Consider the following 25803-nt stretch of genomic DNA (forward strand, 5'->3'; position numbering starts at 1 on the left):
CAATGTTGGAAAATTGATATTTCGCTCGACCTCCGGTCTCGTGAGATATCAATTTTTCCACCGTGCTCGTAGCACAACATAATATTCCGTATATATTTACGTTTTATAATTGACAAGTTTCGGCTACAAACTGACTAATATTTAAAGGCGATTAAATATCATAAGAAGCCGAATGACGTAAACGACACAGGACTGTGTTCAATCCCATACGCGTGTCAAACTGCTGATCGTCTCGTTAAATTTACGATATCATTTTCACACCTCTGCAAGGATGTTTTGATTGCATTTAACAAGTATTTATATAGATACGTGTACATTTCCGAATTTCTGAACTAATCTTTCTAAATCGCAAAAAAGTAGAAATTAAATATTTTTTTCCGAGTAATCGATTATCAATTTTGTTAACCGATATTCGGACGTTCGATCGAGTACTCGGTTAACCGGTTACTCGTTGCCATCCCTAATATTTTACTATCAATAGATCATCAATGGAAATGCTATATATCTATGCTCCTGTTTAATGTAGATTATATTGCAAAATTTGTTTACATATTTTCTCTTAGGTTGCAAATTTGTGGGTTTGAATTTCTTGTAAATTAGTCAATATTAATTGTACTCTGCCAATAAAAGTTCTCATACAATATATGAAGGGTCACAAGAAGGGTCAGCAAGTTTCAAAACTTTGTATTTCACTTTAACAGTTGTGTTTTCTTACTTAGAAAAAGTCTTGTGGGGTAAATTTTTTTCAGATCTTTTTGAAAAAAGTAAAATTGAAAATTGTAATGATATCCAAAAATCAATGCAGGAACTTGGTTAAGATTGCAAGTTACAATGATATCCTTGAAAAGGATGTTTGAACTTGGTTACGATTGACTGATCCCATCCCCCAAAATCGATGTATGAACATGGTTATGATTGAAAGTTACTATGATATTTTGAAATCAATGTATGATGTATATGTATACTTGATGTATATATTTCAGATGTTCTTGACAGCTATGAGCCAGAAGTTGAGTAAAAATGAGAGATTTACATGTAGAGCAGTAAGTATAGTAGATATAATCTACTGTTTACTTCAGATGCTAAAATATACATGACTTGTAACAATAAATAAGTTTCTACATTGTCAGCTACATGTCCTTCACAGAGAGTTTTCTACTCAGGTGAGGTGTTTCTCCATCAGCAAAGCTGAAATAGGAAAATAAGAACCCGTACAGAAAGTCCAAAATGACAAAATTGAAGATGTTGCAGGCTGAATTTAGAAACATTCGCAGATGTGTTCATACTGAAGTCACTGGGGAGAAATTTGTAATAACTGGTTAGTTATCCAGGAAAACTTATTCATAATTCTGGTTCGAAAGAACTGACCACTGAGATATGTATGCTCAGAAGTGTGTTAAATTGATGTAAAAACCAGAGGGATTCTAATCCAACAATTTCACTTGTCATTTTACAGTTAAACCCATCAGACAAGACATTAGAGCACAAGATAGAGTTCAGGATCAAACATTATGCTGGGGATGTGACGTACTCTGTTGTCGGCTTTATTGATAAAAACAAGGATACATTGTATCAAGATTTTAAACGTCTTCTTTACAACAGGTAACTATTTGTTTTGTAGCTTTTAGCTCACCTGAACTCAAAGTCTTCAGAGGTGAGATTTTGTGATATGAAGTTGTCTGTTATTAGTTGTTTTCCTTAATTTCTTCAGGATTTTGCCTGATTAATAGGGAGAGTCTTAGATAAGTAATCCAGGAATCACTGGCTCAATCTACCAGGCAAGGCAAAATTTATCTGTGATAATTGAGTGATAATTGATTACCGGTTAGTTATCCAAGAAAGTCAATTAAGTGGATTTGCCATGGAGATATGACCAGAAATGTGTTAAAATCTGTATGGACCATGGATTGTCAGAATATTTGATGGATGTCTTTACCAGTGCCAGGGTGTGTGTCATGTGCAACATTATGGGTGTACTATAAAGTAAACTGTCATATATTTGGGGGCATCTGTGTTGTATGGACACAATTCTAAATATAATTATTTTTTTTGGTCATATTTATAGATTTATTTTGTTAAAAGTATTTAATATCTCCTGACCACACTTTAAATGTTGTATTACAGTGAAGATGAGCTCATCAAAATGATGTGGCCCGAGGGAAAGTTGTCAATCACTGAGGTATTACTTCTCTTCTATTCTTACATATCATATTTTTAATGATATCTTATATTTAACTCAATTACTGTAAATTCACTTCATTTTGTGGGCTTGCAATTTCGTGGTTTTGTCAAATAATACATAAAATTCGTGGGTTCTTAAATTTGTGGATTGTCTGTTTGTGGGAAGAAAAAAATTAAATGCAAATAATAAATATATAATAAAAATTATGGTACAGCTGACAAAAGTAAGAAAAATATCAACAGCAAAAAATTTCATTGGATCTTAGATCAGAAATCATGAAAATTAGTGCCCCACAAATAATAATGATTTGGCGGTAATAGTTGTAACTTTGAGGCAATATTTAAGTTTAGTACTGTTCAATTAAGTTTGACAGGTTTAAAGATATATTTTTTTCTAAAAATTGACAGTTTTTGCTGTATAAAGTCATTTATGAGTTTAATATCAATGCTGTACTCTTGTTAGTATTTAATTTGAAATACTAAATGAATTTGCTTTTCCTTAGTTGATGTGTAACTGTAATTATAAAATGTATAAAGAAATGAGTAAATAATTCCGTAGTGCGCATAAAACTCAATAAATCATTGATTTGATAGTGCTTTAATAAAATCCATATTGAATGTCTTCCTAAGTAAAACCCCTAAATGAATGTACACAAAGAAATGATACTGGTTGTTATAAAAAGGTAATTGCTGTACAGAGGGTTTCATTGTAGAGGTTATTCAATAATATCATTCCATATCCCATTATATATATAAAATCTTAGAATTAATGGCTTTAATTTTTTGAAGATAATATAACAACTAGTTAATATAGTAACCCAACCTCTCCCCCCCCCCCCCCCCAAAAAAAAAAGCATAAAAAAGGGTAAATAAGAAGGCAAATTATTCCATGATTTATGATGCTTACACATGTAATAATGTATAAGTTTAGAAAATGCACTGCATGTTTTCAAGCAAACATTTCATTTTTGTTTGACAGACCACGAAAAGACCAATTACAGCTGGTTGTAACTTCAAGAACTCCATTATATCACTTGTAGACAGACTTGCTACAAAGGTAAGCTAAATAACTAACCATGCTTGAAATATACAGTTGTTTTGATATTAAATTGCTGGGTCTTATGGGACGCAGAATAAACTTTTTGCTGAAGAATAATATTTTGGGTTTTCCAAGCTTATCCAGGGCCGGGGTGCTAACAAACTTTTTCAATATTTTATAAGGATATCCAAATGATACATTTCTAGTGTTTTTACCTTTGAAATTCGAATACCTATGGAAAATGTGACCTTTGTCGACAAATCAACCAATGCAGTAGTTTTCTGTAAATATGTTCTAATTTTGATAAAAGAGGTAACATTTATTTTGATCAGTGATCCATTATTATGTAAGTAACATTATTAAAAAGATTTTTTGTGCTATCCTTGATGTTAATCAATATAAAATTTACAATATAATCATAATAGTCATAATGACCAATTTCTTATTATATGTTTTTATATGCTTTTGTTAATTAGGATGGTGGACAGGTAGATTCCTATTGCCTCTCTAAATAATATATCTTTAATGGATCTCATTTTAGCTCACCTGAGCACAATGGACTTTGATATAACTTTCATCGTTGCTTGATTTCTGTTGTGGATCATGATACGAAATTTCTCTAAACAACATCTCCTTTTACAGCTTTAGGTAGATTTTGATCCAACTTCAAAGAAAATGATCCTAAGTTAGCCACTCACAAAAGTTACATAAATGGTTCTAGTATGGTACTTAAATAGACCACATGAGATAAATAGGCATTAAGCAGCACGCCTTCAGATTCATGCTAATTTTCATGAAAATTTTGAAAATGTATTTGAATGTGTGATATTGTGAAGTAACCAAAAGGAAGCAATTAACACATTATCAATGGCACTTACAAACCATATAAATTACCAGAAAGTGGTCACAATGTGCATGAATAGCCTTTACTGCGTTAGCAACGTAGTAGAAATATAGTTGTAAATACTGAAAAATCAGCCATTAATTGCACATAATATGTAAAATATTATTTGAATCTTGAAACTTTTTTAGCTCACCTGTCACAAAGTGACAGGGTGAGCTTTTGTGATCGCTTTTCGTCCGGCGTCCGTCCGTCGTCCGTCCGTCCGTTGTCCGTCCGTCCGTAAACTTTTGCTTTAAATGACATCTCCTCATAAACCACTGAGCCAATTTCATCCAAACTTCACAGGAATGTTCCTTTGGTGGTCACCTTTAAAAATTGTTCAAAGAATTTAATTCCATGCAGAACTCTGGTTGCCATGGCAACCGAAAGAAAAATCTTTAAATATCTTCTTTTAAACAACCCTAAGAGCTAGAGCTTAGATATTTGGCATGAAACATCTTCTAGTGAGTGTCTACCAAGTTTGTTCAAATAAAAGCCCTGGGGTCAAAATTGGCCCCGCCCCAGGGGGTCATTGATTTTCCCTATATGCATATAGTAAAAACTTAAAAAATCTACTTTTAAAGAACCCAAAGAGCTAGAGCTAAGATATTTGGCATGAAACATCTTCTAGTGAGTGTCTACCAAGTTTGTTCAAATAAAAGCCCTTGGGTCAAAATTGGCCCCGCCCCGGGGGGTCATTGATTTCCATATATGCATATAGTAAAAACTTAAAAAATCTTCTTTTAAAGAACTGTAAGAGCTAGAGCTTAGATATTAAGCATGAAACATCTTCTAGTGAATGTGTACCAAGTTTGTTCAAATAAAAGCCCTGGGGTCAAAATTGGCCCCGCCCCAGGGGGTCATTGATTTTCCCTATATGCATATAGTAAAAACTTCAAAAATCTTCTTTTAAAGAACCCAAAGAGCTAGAGCTAAGATATTAAGCATGAAACATCTTCTAGTGAGTGCCTACCAAGTTTGTTCAAATTAAAGCCCTGTGGTCAAAATTGGCCCCACCCCGGGGCGTCATTGATTTTCCCTATATGCATATAGTAAAAACTTAAAAATCTTCTTTTAAAGAACCATAAGAGCTAGAGCTTAGATATTTGGCATGAAACATTTTCTAGTGAATGTCTACCAAGTTTGTTCAAATAAAAGCCCTGGGGTCAAAATTGACCCCGCCCCAGGGGGTCATAGATTTTCCCTATATGCATATAGTAAAAACTTAAAAAATCTTCTTTTAAAGAACCCAAAGAGCTAGAGCTAAGATATTTAGCATGAAACATTTTCTAATGAGTGTCTACCAAGTTTGTTCAAATAAAAGCCCTGGGGTCAAAATTGGCCCCGCCCCAGGGGGTCATTGATTTTCCCTATATGCATATTGTAAAAACTTAAAAAAGTTCTTTTAAAGAACTCAAAGAGCTAGAGCAAAGATATTTATTTAGCATGAAACATGTTCTAATGGGTGTCTACCAAGTATGTTCAAATAAAAGCCCTGGGGTCAAAACTGGCCCCGCCCGCGGGGGGGGGGGGTCATTGATTTTCCTTATATGTGTATAGCAAAAACTTAAAAATCTTTTTTGAAAAAACCCAAATAGCTAGAGTTTAGATATTAAGCATGAAACATCTTTAAGTAAATATCTACAAAGTTTGTTCAAATAAAAGCCCGGGGGTCAAAACTGGCCCTGCCCCAGGGGTGTCATTGTTTTTAACTATATATGTATAGTAAAAACTTTAAAAATCTTCTTTTAAAAAACCCAATGAGCTAGAACTTAGATGTTTAGCATGAAACATCTTCTTATGGGTGTCTACCAAGTCTGTTCAAATAAACAAATAAGTCTGTTCAAATAAACAAATAAAAGCCCTTGGGTAAAAATTGGCCCGGGGTGGGGGGGGGCCTATATACAGGTGAGCGACCTCAGGGCCATCATGGCCCTCTTGTTTATTTTTCCTTTCATCTTAGTTCATTTTCCTCAAGTTTGATTTTATTGAAATATTTTGACTCATATAGAGGCATGTAGCTTTACAATTAAAATTCTTTTTCACAGAAATTGCTATACCCAGAGTAGATATGATTAAGCTTCCCTACTTTCTGGTAAATCTGCCTGCTGATCTCAATAAGTATAGCATCAGATTAGTGATTTATTGGTCGCTGGTTTGTTCCTGGGTCGAGGCGTAATGTTTTTCTAAGAAAAATTATCTTGGACATTGAGTCCAATGGTCATTTGTGTAATGATGATCCAGTGACCTTTTATTTCTCTAGCTTCAATTATTTCATTAAATATAGATTACTGGTACAATTTTGTGTGCAAAATAAGGTATCGCTTTGATTACTTTTAATGTGACCCATTAACATCTTTTTTTTAAATTAAGAACATTGTCCAATAATGTGAGAGATATCAGACCATTATGGTCCTCTTGTTGACTTAAATTGTATTTCAACTCTATATGTATTGTTGAAGAATGGGAAAGCTATCTTACTTCAAACTTTACTTGTCATGCAAGTCTGAATTAAACCACTATTTCCAGTATGAAAATTGTTTACTTTGTTTTTCTTGCATGAATGAAGAAAAATTTTTTTTTTTTACTAATTTATAAAGGTTTTGTATGAATGCTCTTTCTCAGAAAATTCTTGCATGTCTCTTGTTTAAGAAATCAATATCAATTTTAATGCATTGTTTTACCATAATGCACATACTTTTTTTCCATGCTAACATCCATGCTAACATGCTGATTAAAAAGGAAATTGATAGAAATATGTTGAATTTTTTTTCAGCAGAGAAGAAATTTTCCTAGCATCATTAAATTTTGGTTTATAGACATCTCATGTGTAACTTAATGATGTGAAAGCACTGTATTATGTTGTACATATAGAATATAAAAATACACATGATTGCCGAGTCCGTTATGCTGTGAGGTGCAGAAGAAATTATAATCTAGCATCTTGCCCCTTAGCGATTTTTGGTTTCACTCCTGCCAAGGACTTTTGATTCTTTCATGTGAGAAAGCTATCCAGCTAGATTATATTGTAGAAAGATGATAGTTATATAATATACTCAGGAGACTGTTCATACCTGAAATAATGCACAGAGGGGCACCTGACGTCTTCCTCCTCCAGTAATGCTGAAAAATCAACCATATGATGTTAACAGTATCTGTGCCACTTGAAACCAAACCATAAAAATAAAAATCAGTAATAATTAAGCAACACTATCACCCCTTATGCGCTTGAATTTTTATGATTAACTTATTTTTGCTAAGTTGGATATGACATGCTTACAAAAGACTTCATGATTTTCACATGTAAGTACAAAGACCTTGACTCTTCTCTTTCTAGGCACACAACTACAAAATTTAAATCCTACAGTTAGCTCCCCCTAATTTCATTTATTTTACCTATTTGGCAAGTTGTCTATCACAAATTCTACTGGAATAAATTTCTATGAAATATATTTTTTTCTCCAATTATCTCCCTTTCATACTCTTTGAAACTCTTATTTTTCCAGCTTAAATAAAAGTAAAAAAGGTTATAAAGGTTTTAAAAGGTACAATTTGTCAACACTTATTTTATTTATTTTTCTTCTGATTTCAATATTGTTTAAGTTATCTGTTTAGATTTTATTGTTTAAATTATCTGTTTAGATTTTATATAATACATTGTATAAGATGCACTGAAAATTTTGCTCAACTTCTGACTAATATAACCACTTTAAGTAGTGTATGAATTTACAGATTATTCATAATGGCAAAATGACATCTTCCTAAATATGCAAAGCAGGAATGATATCATTTAAAGCACGCAACTTGTCATACAGGATGGGATAGGGGCGCGGGGGCTTGTGGACTGGTTATTTCTACCACCAGTGTAAACTTGAAAATCATGTCTGATATGCAACAAGAAAAGTTTAATCACTATTTTCAGAATTTATGTTTGTTTTGGTTTAACGGCTACATCAACATATTACTTCAATGTCATACCGTGCCAAAACTTTATTTCCTAATGAATTAGTAATAAGTTGCTGGATGAACATAATTTAAGCTTTGTGCTTAATGAGACTGGGAAGGAGAGGAATATATTTAAATAATTGTTGTTTTTGTACCCATTTGTTTTCATAACTATTTTTGCGCAAACCCACAATTATATTGAACTTTGAAATTTCGTAAACCGATAGTAAAATTTTATTTTTTTTTTTATAACTTTTACTATTTTAGAAGGTATTTATATAGAACAATTGGTGAAAGACAGCTTTGATGTAATTGGGGCAGGTCCAGGTACGAATTGGGACGGGTCTGGTGATGATTTTGAATGGGTCTGTTTACCCGACCTGTGTAAAGAAGGGGGGCAAAAATGCTGAATTTGTTCTTTTTCTTTACAGGAGCCACACTATGTCAGGTGTATTAAGCCGAATGAGATCAAGTCTCCGAGTAAATTTGATGACACTAGATGTCGCCACCAGGTCATGTATCTTGGTCTTCTAGAAAATGTTCGTGTTCGCAGAGCAGGCTTTGCATTCAGGTCACATTACGAGAGATTTTTGACAAGGTAAATAATGGAAATATACTATCCTTTATATTGACATATAGAGGAATATCTGCATTAAATTTGATTGTATTTCATATAGTGGAATATCTGCATTAAATTTGATTGTATTTCATATAGAGGAATATCTGCATTAATATTTGATTGTATTTCATATAGTGGAATATCTGGATTAAAATTTGATTGTATTTCATATAGAGGAATATCTGGATTAAAATTTGATTGTATTTCATATAGTGGAATATCTGGATTAAAATTTGATTGTATTTCATATAGAGGAATATCTGGATTAAAATTTGATTGTATTTCATATAGAGGAATATCTGCATTAAATTTGATTGTATTTCATATAGAGGAATATCTGGATTAAAATTTGATTGTATTTCATATAGTGGAATATCTGGATTAAAATTTGATTGTATTTCATATAGAGGAATATCTGGATTAAAATTTGATTGTATTTCATATAGAGGAATATCTGGATTAAAGTTTGATTGTATTTCATATAGTGGAATATCTGGATTAAAATTTGATTGTATTTCATATAGTGGAATATCTGGATTAAAATTTGATTGTATTTCATATAGAGGAATATCTGGATTAAAATTTGATTGTATTTCATATAGAGGAATATCTGCATTAAATTTGATTGTATTTCATATAGTGGAATATCTGGATTAAAATTTGATTGTATTTCATATAGTGGAATATCTGGATTAAAATTTGATTGTATTTCATATAGAGGAATATCTGCATTAAATTTGATTGTATTTCATATAGTGGAATATCTGCATTAAATTTGATTGTATTTCATATAGTGGAATATCTGGATTAAAATTTGATTGTATTTCATATAGAGGAATATCTGCATTAAATTTGATTGTATTTCATATAGTGGAATATCTGGATTAAAATTTGATTGTATTTCATATTGAGGAATATCTGAATTAAAGTTTGATTGTATTTCTAAGTAAAGTCACTAGGTTTTTGTATGGACAGGATATATGATTACTCTAAGACCACTAAATTTGTGTGATGACATCATTATAAGTTATGCACATACGTGACCTCATCTTTGTCCTATCAGAATAAATCGAAATTAATGTTAACTTCTTGAAAATATTGGTAAATATGTAGATATGCCACTGTGACAGCAAATGAAGCTGAGGCATTAATGTCCAACGGACACATTTTTAGTTTATTTTGATATGCGCTTTGTATCCAAATACATTGATAATCGCCTATGTGTTATTTGCATGACTTTGTCATTCCTTTATGGATATAAGATATATTGTTGCAGATGTTCACTATGCAGAATCGGACACCACATTCTATTGTTAAGCCTTCATTTAAGCGACATTCTTCATATTTAGTAACACATCTTGTTATATTTCTATTTAAATTTGAATGTTTATTTTAGGTACAAAATGATCACTAAAGAGACATGGCCAGTGTATCATGGCAGCCATTATGACGGGACCGAAGTGATTATCAGAAATATGGGTTTTGCAGGCGATGTGAAGTATGGGAAGTCAAAAATCTTCATACGGTCGCCACAAACATTGTTTGCATTGGAGGAGGAAAGAGACAAATACATTCCACACATTGTGCTCTTCTTACAGAAGGTAATTTTAGTCAAATTTAGTAATTGTGCTCTTCTTACAGAAGGTAATTTTAGTCAAATTTAGTAATATTGTGCTCTTCTTACTGAAGGTAATTTTTTTGTCAAAATTATTGTTCACAAAGTTTGAGAGCTAAGTGTGGTCACAGTAGTTCGACTACTAGACAACATGAAAACTTGCCGTGGTTAGACAGTACATACAAATCATACTTCGTATTTCAACAATTTTTGAAGACCGTTAGCTTAGCTCAATAGGGAGAGCAGGTTGGTAATCCAATCCAGTGAGTTGCTGGTTTGATCCTTGTAATTTCTCTTTGACAACTGATCTTGTACATGAAGTCTAATGGGCCTTTGTTACTCACAGCTGATTAGTTAGTTAGTAACGACTTTATTTAATGAGGCTAGCACATTCGGTTCCCCGCTCTTCCATGACATTGTGGGCCTCAGCATTAGCATCAGCATTCACAAATAGTCATGTGGGATTATGTAACATACAACCTAAAAGTGTACTTAAATCAGTGTAAACAACAGGAAAACAAACAAATAAAAAATGATGATTCTGTTTCACAGTGTGTAATTAAAGGACCTTGTTTACTGCACATATCTACATTTTACTTTCATATTCTCCTCTGAGTTTAGCACAGTCATTCTTTTCAAGTATATAAAAATTAAGGCCCAGAAGACATTAAGTATAATGGCATATCAATAATGTTGGCTAAAGCTTAAGCACAAAAAAAAGCACTAAACTGAATTAGGCATATGCATTTATCTACCAAATCCTCTACAGAATGTGAATAAATTCTACCATTATTTAACATAAATATATTTCACAAGTGTATTTTTACACTTCTATAGATGGGACTGGTGAGCTTCATCTTTGCGGGAAGGTATGTTTGAGAAAACCTGGCCTTGACCTTCATGTAGTTTGCAGCAGTGAAAATATTATAAATGTATTTCTTAGAAGCACTTTTGTCACATATTAGAATACAATCATATAAGAAGCATTAGCGAGTTCCTACCTGCACATTTTAACTTTAACATAGTTTGTATTCATTTCTTTCTAATGTAGGTAGCATTAAGTTATAACCTTTGTTTTCTATGTATGCCCATAGAATATACACCTTAGATAAAGTGAAACAGAAAAACTATGACCAGACTCATTACTGCTATGATTTAACGTAAAAGACTCATTCTGTATTGAATATTGATATTTTCGTTTTTTGATTAATGAAAACTTTTTCATTTCAGATACATGTAAATATTGATTGATTATTTGATCTTTGTAAACCAATCTTCAAAGTCACTGCTTAGACATGACCGCTTTTTTTCATAATTGGTTATTATAATTATAGTCTTTGTCGACAAGATTTAAGACCTTGTGCTGTTATTTATTATTTACAAATATACCCATCCCATCCTGTTTGTGAACTTTGTTTGGCCCCTGTAACTGTTAGAATGCACTGAAATTGTAAAATCATGCTATGGATAGATACATGATTTAGTACAAAAAAAACAAAACCTTTCAAGTTTGAAAGATGCTTATGTATTTCATGACCCCACTTCTTTGGAGGTTGGTTAAATTAGGATTTTGGGTTGTCCATCGGGGGTCATCCTGGTCATGTTGAGTAATTTCAAGTTCTATGTTTATTATAAAAGTTTTGTTTTTATTTTGAAGATGTGGCGAGGTGGTAATGCACGAAGGAAAGCAAAGAAGATGCGTGCAATTTATTACATTATGTCACGATTTCGTCGCTACAAACTGCGAAGATATATCTCTCAGATCATTGACCTCTTCAAGTAAGATTTGATTTTATGATACATTTATTTTCCAACCAGAGATGTACAATTTACAGTAATAAATGATTTTAACATGTTATTGATGGCAGTGTAGCTAAGGCTGCTGACTTCTGACCCCTTGTTGGTTTGAATCCTGTTTATGACTGTGACGTCTTCATCTTTATCCCATTACCTTATGAAAGGTCTATGGTTCTATTCGGATTCCACCTCATGCTAGAAATAACGCATAGAGATGCACCTGAAGTCTTCATCAGTTAAGCCAGAAAGTCACCTTAAACAGCACTGGTGTTTCTTAAACATGGTTCAATTGGATCTTGGAAAAGTACTTTAGTTTGATTCCTACCTTGAAAAGGGGAAAATTGAAAATACAAATGTACATACTTGCTGCTTTATCAGCAAACTGTTAGATAACTCGCCTCACAGTGCAGCAGGTTTTAATCCTGCCAGGGACTTTTGATTATGTCTTGTGCATATTGGTGGTTCTCCTCAGGTGCCTGCTTGTGTCAAAATAATGCAGGGAGGAGCACCTGAGGTCTTTCTTTGCCAATACAGCTGTAAAGTCATCATGACCTCTGCTGTTTTGGTGTGACGTAAGACCAAACAAAAAAAAGAATTCAGTAATTAATATTGGAAATGTAATCACATTAAGTTTCAAAGCTGAATTTTTGATGGAATATTCAGTATGAAGTTATAGCTGTAATTTTGATAATTTATTTCAGAAATGTGAGGAAAATGAGAGATTATGGCAAGAGTCTTAGATGGCCAGAACCTCCGAAAGTGCTCACAGAATGGGTAGCTGAATTGAAAAAGTCCCATAACAGGTATTACAGATATAAGTCATCTCTATATTGACAGCGAATGTTAAAAGATATACTGTGCTCATCTTCGGTTAAAATATTTTAATTCGCAGAAATTTATTGATTGAAATCTAGGAAATATTCTACTGAATATGTTTAATCTTGATAAGAGAATGCACAAACTATGTTTGAAAAACTGCATTCCCTATTACTGGTCTAGTAAACATTGGCCTTTCTTAAAAAATACAAAACTGCAAGAATTTATCCATCTAGCTTAATACGTTACTGGTTACACTAAGTGCCTGTTTGTGACAGATATAATTCACTGAAGAGCACCAGTCCTTGGAAAGTTACCATATGATCTATACTATTTTGGTGCGAAAAAAAAAAAACCAACAGAAAAAAAAAGCCAGCCATTTTTTTTCCAGATTTTTATATGCTTCAAGTCGAGCTTTTTGTGATTTCAGGTGGCGAGCTAACATGATATTGAGAAACATTCCAAGAGAACGGTGGCCAGAGCTGCAGCTTAAATGTCAAGCACATGATGCCCTCCAAGGGCAGAGGGCTGAATGGGGCATGAGACGTAAATGGGAGGGAAATTATCTTGCCATGGTATTGCAACCTTTTAATTATCTTTGAAAAAAAAATGGTCTAAAATGTTGTAATGAAATGACTGGACAATTTATTTCAGGAATTGTGTGACAGTGACTTTAGGTCAGTTATCTCTCACCGCAGATTCAGAAATCATATGGGATTATAGTAGTCCGTCACTTTCAGAGAAATTAGTTATCACTGGTTAGTTATCCAGGAAAGCTAATAAGGTGGATTTGCCATTGAGATATGGCCAAAAATGAGTTAAAATCAGCATTTATAATTAAATTTAAGAATCTAACATTATATAAGCCAAGGCTTTAAGTGTGAATTTTATGAAAATACAATTTTATAGCTCAAATATAAATTTTTAATGAAATATCTTTTTAAATTTTCTTTTTAATGGAAAAAAAAAGAAATTACATCAATACTGAAATAAGGGGACCTATCTGAAATTTTTGTCATTATTCATGAAATTAAAACTGCTTTTTGAAAGAATCATAAGTGGTTTTACAAGCAGATTTCTACTGTATTGTTCTTATTGGTAATGGTTAACCTTAAGTGGTCTTATAAGTGGAGGTCTACTGTAGTGGTTTTAATAGTGGAGGTCTATTGTAGTGGTCTTTTAAGCAGAGATTTGTTGTAGTGGTCTTATTAGTTGAGGTCTGCTTAACTGGTGTTATTAGCGGAGTTCTGCTGTAGTTGTATTATAAGTTAAGGTTTATTCTAGTGGTGTTATTAGTGGAGATCCACTGTAGTGGTCTTATTAATGGTAGTGTACTGTAGTGGTCTTAATAGTGGATGTCTACTGTATAGATTTTGTGAAAGAAAGAGAAACTTATGCATTCTATCTTTCCAATAATTTTGAGGAAGTTATCCAGCTTGCTTTCGGAATGTTGGTGGTTTTACTCAGGTGCTCCTTCGTGCCTGAATTAATGCATGGAAGGACACCTGAGGTCTTCCTCTATCAGTAAAGCTGGAACGTTGCCATATGACCTATACTGTGACACCCAATCAAACAAACAAACTAACTTTCTAATGATTTAATTATAAAATGTTTTATGTTTTATACCAGACTAAAGACAATCCTTCAACTGTTGACTTTGTATCCAAGATGACGGCATTGAAGGCACATGATGGATTCTCCAGGGTCCTATTCTCTTCTTACTGTAAAAAGGTTAGTTCAAAATAACTTGATATAAATAGATTGTGTCTTAAGGGTTTAGTTTAAGCTTTAACTATTTATCTTTGATGGGCTATGTAGTTCATGTTTCTGTGAGGGAAGTCAACTTCAATGTTTAAAATTTATTTGTGAATTGGACTCCCTATGAAGTCTTTGATCTGTCATATATTTTGTATTTGTATTTTTTGATGTAGATTGGGACCAATTGGTTTAGATCATTCACTTACTCAAGAATAATAATTTAAATTTTGTACAACAACCAACAAATGAAAAGCATTTGAACTTTTTCTACTCAAATCAGGCTAAGAATTGCACAAGAAATAAATTTTCAGTCTAATTCTTAGTATATTTTCTTAAAAAAAAATCTGTTTTAAGTTCTCTATTTTATCTTTGTAAGAATTTAAAATAACATGTTTTTATGCTTTAAGTCCCTAGTGGAACTCCTTAAAGGGAAATATATGTTTAAAAAAAATATGGCTATATTAACTTTTGAGATATGCGTGTGAATAATTAGTGTGTTTCATTATATTTCAGGTAAATAAGCACAATCAATGTGCCGACAGAGCTGTTGTCCTTACAGACAAAGGAATCTATAAACTTGACCCCAAGAAGAAATATAAGCCAATGAGAGCTATTATACCATTTGAGGAGGTAAGTTGCCATTACATGATAAAATATTATAAATTTTGAATGCTTACATTTATTCACATCAGAAGTTTTTAGCTCGACTATTCGAAGAATATGAGAGCTATTGTAGTCGCCCCGGCGTCGGCGTCCGCGTCGGCGTCTGCGTTGGTTAAAGTTTTTTGTAAAGTCAAATATCTCAATTATTGCTTGAGATATTCAATTGAAACTTACAATACTTAATTATAGTAACAAAGTACATCAGATTGACAAGTTTGATAACTCTGCCTACAATATTGACAGAATTATGCCCCTTTTTAACTTAGAAATTTGGGTTAAAGTTTTTTGTAAAGTCAAATATCTCAATTATTGCTTGAGATATTCAATTGAAACTTACAATACTTATTTATAGTAACAAAGTTCATCAGATTGACAAGTTGGATAACTCTGCCTACAATATTGACATAATTATGCCCCTTTTTAACTAAGAAATTTTGGTTAAAGTTTTTTGTAAAGTTAAATATCTCAATTATTGCTTGAGATATTCAATTGAAACTTACAATACTTATTTATAGTAACAAGGTTCATCAGATTGACAAGTTGGATAACTCTGCCTACAATATTTGCAGAATTATGCCCCTTTGGAACTTGGAAATTTGGGTTAAAGTTTTTTTGTAAAGTTAAATATCTCAATTATTGCTTGAGATATTCAATTGAAATTTAAAATACTTTGTTATAGTAACAATGTACATCAGTTTGCAAAATTGCATAACCATGCCTGCAATATTTGCAGAATTATTTGCCCCTTTGAAACTTAGAAATTTTGGTTAAAGGTTAAAGGTCTTCAAAGATATTTACTTGAAACTTTACACATGCACTTAGGGTCATAATTGGAGGGTCATAATTGTATGTCACTGACCAAGTTCCATAACTCTATCTTGCATTAAGGCTGATTCATATCCCCTTTTCTACTTAGTTTCTTGGTTAATGTTTACATGCAAGTTTTACATATCTCAATAACTATTAAAGATATTTATTTAAAACTTCACATATGCATTTAGGGTCATAATTGTAGGTCACTGACAAAGTTCCATAATTCTATCTTGCATTTAGGCTGATTTTTCTCCCCTTTTCTACTTAGTTTCTTGGTTAATGTTTACATGCAAGTTTTACATATCTCAATAACTATTAAAGATATTTATTTAAAACTTCACATATGCATCTAGGGTCATAATTGTAGGTCACTGACAAAGTTCCATAATTCTATCTTGCATTTAGGCTGATTTTTCTCCCCTTTTTCAACTTAGAAATTCATGGTAAAGTTTTGCTTGTAGGCTGTTATCTCAATAACTACTGAAGGGTTTGTGCCTTTTTTGGGACAATTTTATGCATTCATAATAATAAAGCAGTGATTTACTTGATAAAACATCTTAATAACAAGCCCTTGTACCTTTTTTGTCAAATTTATGTATTGATAGGTAATTAGTATTATTATACTCAATAAAACACCCTTGTGACATTACCTTCCGAATAGTCAAGCCAATACTGTATAATTAGACTCTCTCTAAGGCCTATAACATGAATTTATAAAAAAAAAATAGCCCTTTTGTGAACTTAAAAAATTTAAAATTATCAAGGCTCTTTTACTATCAAGCACTTAGAATAGTCGAGCGTGCTGTCCTACCGACAGCTCTTGTTAATGATAACATCAGTGAGCTTTTGTAAAAGTGTTTTGTTTGTAATCCATAGTGTATAAGTCTGCATCACTGAAGCACAAAATGCTTATTTATGCTTGAGCATGATATTTGATGTTAAGCATTGCCTAGTGGACCTCAAGATAAATTGTATAAATTATGACCCAAGTGTCAAAAATAAATTGACTTATTTAGTTATGTAACTTGAAATAATATCTCCTGAGAAGCAACTACATACCAAGCTTAGATATTGGACCTCACTCTCGGATTCACTTAGTTAACATAGATTTACATAAGAAATAGAGGTTATTGAATGAGTGTAAGTTCAGTACTGAATTTATTGAACAAGCTAGAAGAACATTATATTATGGCAATCTGGCTCAAAAAAGTTCAATAAATTTAGTAATGAAGCTATAGAAATATAATATTCTATTTACCACATATTCCAAAAAGGAAATCGTTGACATGTTTTTAATGTAATGCTCAAAGTGTATCTCTACACAATGTTTATATAATGCAAATAATGTCACATCAAAATATTTGCGCTGTCATGCAATACTTATGCAGTTGCAAATGACGGCACAGGTATGTGATAAAACACATTAAAATCTTGGTTTGTGTAAAGCTACATGACCACAAGCCGAGGTATTTGGCATGTAGAATTGCTTTGTAAACCTGGCTACTACTATGGCTTTAAGATTCACACCCATGTTGCCAAAAATGATCCAGCTCCAGTGTAACCCAATGACCTACATCTGCATTGAAAAACTATTGAATTACTTCTTTCAGCAGTGAATGTGAGGGTGAGTGCTCTCAGGCCGGCCATAATGACCCTTTATTCAGAAAAACTTGAACATTTTTGACTCTTTTTTTTTTTCAGGTTTCTGGAATAATCATTAGTCCAGACACTGACCAGTTGGTTGTATTTCAACTGACCGATGGGAATGATCTTGTTACATGTTTACATACAACAAGTAGAGAAGAGAGAGTTGGGGAGGTCGTTGGAATATTAGCAAAACATTGCCAAAGGTAGGCAAATATGAGCCGCGTCACGACAAAACCAACATAGTGCGTTTGCGACCAGCTTGTAACAGAGTTGGTAAGCGAACATCATGGATCCTGATTAGACTGCGAGGATGCGCAGGCTGGTCTGGATTCATGCTGGTCGCAAACCCACTATGTTGGTTTTGTCATGGCGCGGCTTATATTTAGTTATTATGTAGGTGAATAATATATACATATTACCTGACAGACTTGCTAAGGCTGTCATAAAAATGGTACCAGTTGTTCTCTAGATTTACTCGGAGACTCCCAGCATTCATCAGTAGAAATTTACTTCTCTTGTCATGGCTACATTATAAATGTACTTCTTTTGTTGTATTAGCTCTTTACCTTCAAAATATTTCTTTGGTTTCAATTTACTTTCAATCGTTGACTTCAAAATACTATCTTTGACTTCAAAATACTATCTTTGACTTATATATACTTTTTTACTCAAAATACTACCTTTTTCTTCAAAATACTGTTTTTGTCTTCAAATGACCCCCACGGCTGAAAGTATTTAGTAGGCATTTAGTATCAACTTTGTAAAGTTATTTATTGATTCACAATGACTTGCTGTATGGGATTATTTTCCACCAATAAATATAAATCTTCTTGTCATTATTTCAGGATTCGCAAACCCTTAAAGGTCACAGTCAGCAAACAGCCAAAGTGTAGCCTAGGCAACAAGTCTCGTCAACTGGCAATCAAGGCTACAGCAGCTAATGGGGGACCGGTATTTAAGAAAGATGGCCAGACACTGGCACTACTGTGGCCAACAGCATAGGCCTGTTTATATGTACCATATTTAACAATATTTTTATTGCTGGGAAACAAATGGCTGGTTCCAAGATTTGTAATTTTTTTCCTCTACCAACAGAGTTACTTGATATTAATTACTCAAGCTGAATGCAGAAGAAAGTTATTAGGAATATGAAAACATTCATTGTGCTTTTTGTAAAAGAAAATATCTTTATTTGGATTACTTATCTAGGATTTTTTGCAATTATCGTGTTGATGGTATTTTTGTTATGGATTTAAATCTACCTTTGAAATCTTTATGTAAATTTATCAAATATTGCGAGTTAAATATTATAAGTGCTATAAGGGTATGGAGCTTTAGCTAATGAATTATCTTTATAGAATTTATAGAGTATGTTTTTTTCATAATGGTTAAAAAGCATTGTTACATGAAATTTGCCTGTTATCTAACACACATGAATATTATACATAAAACAGAATGAAGAGTTCCTTAAAATATTAAGACGCTGTTTAATGTTGGGTTTTAACCATTTAACGAAAATATTGTGCATGGGCCTTACCTTGAAAGGGAAGTAATACAGGTATTTTGAATTTTTTTATTTTTTCTTCAAAATTCAAACATTAATTTTGTAAACTACAGGCAGCAAATATATAGCTTTATAAACTTTAAACATTCAATTGTCAGAGACTGCAATTTGAGGTCTCCAAATGTGTCTTTTTTTGCTGATTTTGATTAATATACATTGTAACTATCATTATAGTGTGAAACGTCGCCTAAGTGCTGTAATGTGTGAACTCTTATTAAATTATATAAGAAGTTAGCCCAGTAGTGCACTTATGTGACAAAAACAAAAACTCTGAGTAAATTAAATACTTTAAATCTTTCTCGATCATGAAATAAGATTTTATAATGTGTTAATTTTTTTTTTTAAAAATTGAATAAATCATCACCTGCTGTTTAAATAAATAGGGAGGGGGATATTGAAACAGTTAACAGAGGTTGTTCATCAGTGTAGATCCATTCATATCTTAAAATCTATATATGAGCCTGTGGGTTTTCATAGGTGCACATTTTGTGATGTGAATTCTGAATCTTCTTGCACATACTAAAATTAATGTGTCCTTTACTTGATTAGATAACATTAAATTTAAACTTCAATTCAAATATAAACTTTATTTTAATGTCATATTTCTTTTCACAGTTAGTAACAGTTTGTAAAGCATTAAATATTGGTTCAAATTAAATAAGGATTTTGCATATGTACGTAGTGCATGATTCTTAATGGTTCAAATACTGTGATATCACCTATATTTGATAACGATGGTTTAAAGTTAGTAAATTACGATAATTAATTTATTTGACCTAGTACGTATTGCTGTAGGGGAATTAGACATGTGATACGTTATTAAATATAGACTGTTGAGTATTGTAAAGTGACGTAGCTATGTAAAATCTTGTCAATACTTGATGACCTGTTCAAATTTTTTCAAATTTAATGATTACATGATATTTGATTTAAGGATTTTTACCTTTATAAAAGTTCATCTAAGTTCATTTTTTGATGGTGATAGATTTGTACTGTCAAATACCCAAATAGATCTGAAATGACCTCCCATGCATAATCTTTGTTTTATGTAAATATGCCTGAATGTACTTTAATTCAGGTTATTTTTATCTTTTCTGTTCTGGAGAAAAATATATGCTTTTATTGCCATAGTTAGACATTGGGGCATTATTGTGTAAGCAATAATAGAACTTTGGTTATTAATAGAATTCAATTGTTTATTAATAGAATTCAATTGTTTTTAACCTATCAAAATACTGAACTCATTCTTGATAAAAAACTTGATCTACGGTCATTCGCACTGTACCTCTGCTCTGGCATGTAAAGAAGTAATATCAGTTCCTTGCTAAAGTGGCGGCAACTGGTACTGGTTAAATGCTTGACAACCTGCCCAATGCTGAACAATGCTGTGGCTGAACTTCTGCTATGGAAAATTTAGTGGTTAACTGCCTTGACCTGGAGGGTAAACTACAAAAACCACCACTATTTCAGCTTACATGTTTGATAGGGAACCAAGTAATTACATGTATGCAGTAAAGCATTATGCTATTTTATTAAAAAAAAATTTGTTTGAGAACTGAAACATTATTATATGAAAATACTTGTTTATGCAATGTTTATACTGATGCATATAATGGTGCAACTTTCTAGCTAGCTCTTGTAAATAGTTAAATTAGTAACCTCTAAAATAACCCTTACCCCACTAAATGTCTTAAATGGACTTGTCCATCATTCAATCTTGGCAAAACCATTCCTCATTTTTAGGGAAATTTTCAAAATTTGTGCCGACTGAGTAGCAAACAGTGCAGGCTTGACTTGGTCAGTACTGGTCACATGGTTTCAGGTTAGAATCTGTCACCTAACAGGTTTTGGGTTTATACATTTTGTTAGCATTGAACAAAAATCTATAAAATAGGCTAACAACCTATTTAATGTTTCTTTATGGGCTGTCAGTTTCAATTGATTTATGGAGATTTTTCAGCGGAAAAGTGTGAAACATTGACACATAATTTAAACTTAGCTCGGGGAATTAAATCAATAAAAAAGAGAGAGAAAAAAAATCATGTTACAGTAAATCTTTTCTACCTCTAAAATCTCCCCAATTCTTATTTATTGGTCAATATTCTGTGTGACATCACTGTACACGTTTACATATTTTTGTAAATATTTTTTTCTTTTTTAGTGGGTGCTTTGTAGTTTGTACTTTACTTCATATCAGCCCTTTTGCCTTTAATGAATATGTCCGTAATATACTTTGTATTGGTGATTGATAAACGAGGATTTTTATACATATCCAGCATGCTTTATTTTTTTCTGTTACCGGACATGCCTTACGTTAAAACATTTCCATACACTGACTGCTTTTATAATATGTTTATCATATACACTGTATTGTTAAAATATTGTAATATGGACATAATGTTTGATATATTGTTTATATATTGTTTTGGACATTTAAGTGCTTTACATTTACAAAGTTATTATCATCATTGTTCATTAATGCTTGATTCACCAAATATTTATGTAAAATCAGAAATCTTTGCAAGGTATTAAATTTTACTAATTTTCCGAATTATGATGTTTGCAAAAATATAATTAAGTTTGTTGTGTATCATATAAATTTAACAATAATGAAAGAAGAAGTTTATGAATATTTTTAATTTCAAAATCATGAATACACAAAATTTTAGACCTTGCAAAAATGGCTGACTTTACAGTAGACAAACAATGCAGCTAGATTATTTTAGATTTCACTTACTGTACATTTTTCTATGCGTGTTTCATTCATATAGGATAGTTGTGTAGAATAATGAAGTGTTCATTTTGAAGAATTATATCATCTTTAGATTGTAGTTAAATAATTGACTGTTATAAGTACATTTTATACCACTGATATATAATATAAAAAAAAAACTGATATATGATATATGAGACTATTGGTGCATAAGGTGGCAGGTTTAAAATTTTATTATGCTTCAAGCTTTCAGTAGTTTTTTGTCACTTAAACATATTTTTGTGCCCCCACGTTAGTGGCGGGCATTTAGATTTACCCTTGTCCGTCCGTCCGTCCGTCTGTCCGTCCGCACTCACAGGAGAGTAATTATGTGGCTAGAGGGACAATAGGTTCTCTTTGATGTCATTCATTCCGTAATGCTTATATGTGGCTATTTTCTTTTGCGTTGCTAAAAAGAACAATAGAGAGAACAATAGAGTAGCCACATAATTACTGTCCTGTGAGAACGTCCGTCCTTCCGTCCGTCCTTCCGTCCGTCCTTCCGTCCGTCCGTCCGTTCACTTTTGTGTCGCACGTAACTGAAAAAGTATTTGACCTAGAGTCATGAAACTTTACAGGAATGTTGATCAGCATGTGTAGTTGTGCACCTGGGTATTTTCGTCTGGATATTTTTAGTATTTTTTAAGAGTTATTGCCCTTGACTTAGTAAAATTTTGCAATTTTCAACTTGTGTCGCATGTAACTCAAAAAGTATTTGACCTAGAGTCATGAAACTTTACAGGAATGTTGATCAGCATGTGTAGTTGTGCACCTTGGTATTTTCGTCTGGATATTTTTAGTATTTTCAGAGTTAATGCCCTTGACTTTTTGCAATTTTCAACTTGTGTCGCATGTAACTCAAAAAGTATTTGACCTAGAGTCATGAAACTTTACAGGAATGTTGATCAGCATGTGTAGTTGTGCACCTGGGTATTTTTGTCTGGATATTTTTAGTATTTTCAGAGTTATTGCCCTTGACTTAGTAAAATTTTGCAATTTTCAACTTGTGTCGCACGCAACTAAAAAAGTATTTGACCTAGAGTCATGAAACTTAAAAGGAATGTTGATCAGCATGTGTAGTTGTGCACCTGGGTATTTTCGTGTGGATATTTTTAGTATTTTTGGAGTTATTGCCCTTGACTTAGTAAAATTTTGCAATTTTCAACATGTGTCGCACGTAACTCAAAAAGTATTTGACCTAGAGTCATGTAACTTTACAGGAATATTGATCAGCATGTGCAGTTGTGCACCAGGTATTTTCTTCGTGATTTATTTAGTATTTTTAGAGTTATTGCCCTTCACTTAGAAATTTTTTGCAATTTTCAACTTGTGTCGCAAGTTACTCAAAAAAGGATTTTACATAGTCATTAAACCTTATGGGCAGCTTGCTCAGCATATTTAGATTTGCACCTTGGGTTTCGCTTGTGGATTTATCCAGTATTTGTAGAGTTATTTCCCTTGACTTAGTAAAAAGATTGACAGAACAGTGGCGCGGTGGGGGCACCCGTGTCCTATGGACACATTTCTAGTTTCTTCTATCATTGTGATTAATTGTTGTAATGAAATTTTGATAAAAAAATGACTAAAAGACATGACATATAACAAAGATATCTCAAATGACAAAAGATATCACAAATAACTTTAGATATCACAAATACAAAGATAACATACATGACAAAATATATCATAAATTACTTAAGATGTCACAAATGATTAAAGATATCACAAATGACTAGAGATATCACACATGACTAAAATATATAATAAAAAACACATGACTAAGGATATCACAAATGACTAAAGATATCACAAATGACTAAAGGTATCACAAATGACTAGAGATATCACACATGACTAAAGATATCACATATGACTCAAGATATCACAAAACACATGACTAAAGATAGCACAAAACACATGACTAAAGATAGCACAAATGACTAAAGGTATCACAAATGACTTCAGATATCACTAATGATTTAGATATCTGTGAAAAATTTTCATTTTCTTGAACTTTTTACTTCGTATGCACATAGTTTTCATGAATGGTAGCAAACAAAAAGATATTGCTCACATGGTGATAGAATAGAATTAGAGTATGCATTCCATTAGATTTCATACAAAACTATAGATTAATGTAAGCAGATAAAATTTGCTAGCATGACAATCATTTTTAATGGATTTCTTTTAAGTAAGTATTCATAAATTTTTAGGACAGTAGTTTACAAGTTTACACAACTGTGTACGAAACTGGTATAGTAACATAGGAAACTGGTAAATAAGTAAACATTAATAGGAAACTGGTATACACATTTACATTGATTTGTTGGAAACTGGTTTACAAGTTTATATTGATTTGTAGGATACTGGTTTACAAGTTTACATTGATTTGTAGGAATCTGTTATACAAAGTTACATTGATTTGTAGGAACTGGTTTACAAATTTACATTGATTTGTAGGAAACTGGTTTACAAGTTTAAATTGATTTGTAGGAAACTGGTTTACAAGTTTACATTAATTTGTAGGAAATTGGTTTTTAATTTACATTGATTTGTAAGAAACTGGTTTACAAGTTTACACTTATGTGTAGAAAACTTGTTTACAAGTTTAAATTGATTTGTAGGATTATAATATACAAGTCACAGTTTTTTTTACTCCAAAGAATTTTAACTTTAGCACACTTGAGCGATTTTCTGTTTGCAGTGTTTAAGTAATTCATTATTGTTCACAATTTTCTATCAACAACACCTTGTAAACAACAGGGTAGTTTTTGACCAAACTTCACAGGAATGATATATTTGAAAGTAATCTATTTATAACTATATATAAAGATGTTGCTGTCATTTTAAAGCTGGTGGTGTAGGGTATATGACGACTGGATTGGACGACATTGTAAAGGACCATTAATATTTCCAATCCCCTTTTCTGACTTCTATAGCTGACACTTAAACAGAAACCAACTACTGTCAAAGACATCGATTTGGGAATTTGGATGGTATTAAGCCATAGTTGTAGAATTAAACTAAATAGCAGCTCTGACCAAAGTATGCTGTTGAAAAGCTATCTATATAGCATTTAATGATGGTTTTAATTGAAGCTTTTTTCCCAGTGTTCAGGCAATTTAGCAAGTCACAATTTTCCAGGCTAGCAAACTTTGGCAACCATTGACGTCTTTGTTGTTTGGTTGAAGTGATTTTTAGTGATATATTACTATATTCTGATAACTATATTAAGTTTTATTTTTACATATATACAGTGTATTTGCCTTGTTTATGTAAAGAATTTATGAACACATATACATGTACTTAATTGTAAAATAAAAGTGATACTGCAAATTGAATGTGTTGTATTGACTTTGTTTCTTACTTGTCGTAAGATTCTTAAGAAGGTTTTATCTTTCTTCCATCTCGGTCAAACACTCAACAGGTAGACTGCAGATGTTTCTGGCACCTCAAATAGAGTGATGACCTTTATTTCATTCACACGGGTTCCATTGTTAATTTAAAGATGTACTAAGCTCATCCTTGAGCAAAATATTTTAATGTCAGAAATTTATTGAAATCTATGAAATTCTTACTGAATGTGTCTAATGTGAATAAAAATAATGAGCAAAAGGTGTATAGGAAGCTTAACAGGTCAAGTAAATATGTTTAAACTAAAAAGTTAAGGACATAAGGTTTTTAAAATGATGCTCTGTATTTATATTGTGA

The 25803-nt window shown here is 32.2% G+C and overlaps 1 protein-coding gene across 1 annotated transcript in view; it reads left to right on the forward strand.

Annotated features, from left to right (window-relative positions):
* The window catches only part of LOC132720477 (unconventional myosin-Id-like), a 46373-nt gene extending 20945 nt beyond the window's left edge, over positions 1–25428 (forward strand). Inside the window, 13 exon segments of the mRNA XM_060704630.1 lie at positions 984–1043; positions 1457–1602; positions 2125–2179; positions 3161–3238; positions 8480–8646; positions 10064–10268; positions 11940–12061; positions 12781–12882; positions 13326–13470; positions 14525–14626; positions 15167–15283; positions 17831–17979; positions 18622–25428. Coding sequence (XP_060560613.1) covers positions 984–1043; positions 1457–1602; positions 2125–2179; positions 3161–3238; positions 8480–8646; positions 10064–10268; positions 11940–12061; positions 12781–12882; positions 13326–13470; positions 14525–14626; positions 15167–15283; positions 17831–17979; positions 18622–18778 — 1605 coding nt within the window. The 3' untranslated portion in view covers positions 18779–25428.
* Positions 25429–25803: the final 375 nt, after the last annotated feature.

The sequence above is a fragment of the Ruditapes philippinarum genome, unplaced genomic scaffold (genome assembly GCF_026571515.1).
Source record: "Ruditapes philippinarum isolate M1 unplaced genomic scaffold, ASM2657151v2 ctg4234_1_1_1_1, whole genome shotgun sequence".
In the NCBI taxonomy this organism is placed as follows: Eukaryota; Metazoa; Mollusca; class Bivalvia; order Venerida; family Veneridae; genus Ruditapes; species Ruditapes philippinarum.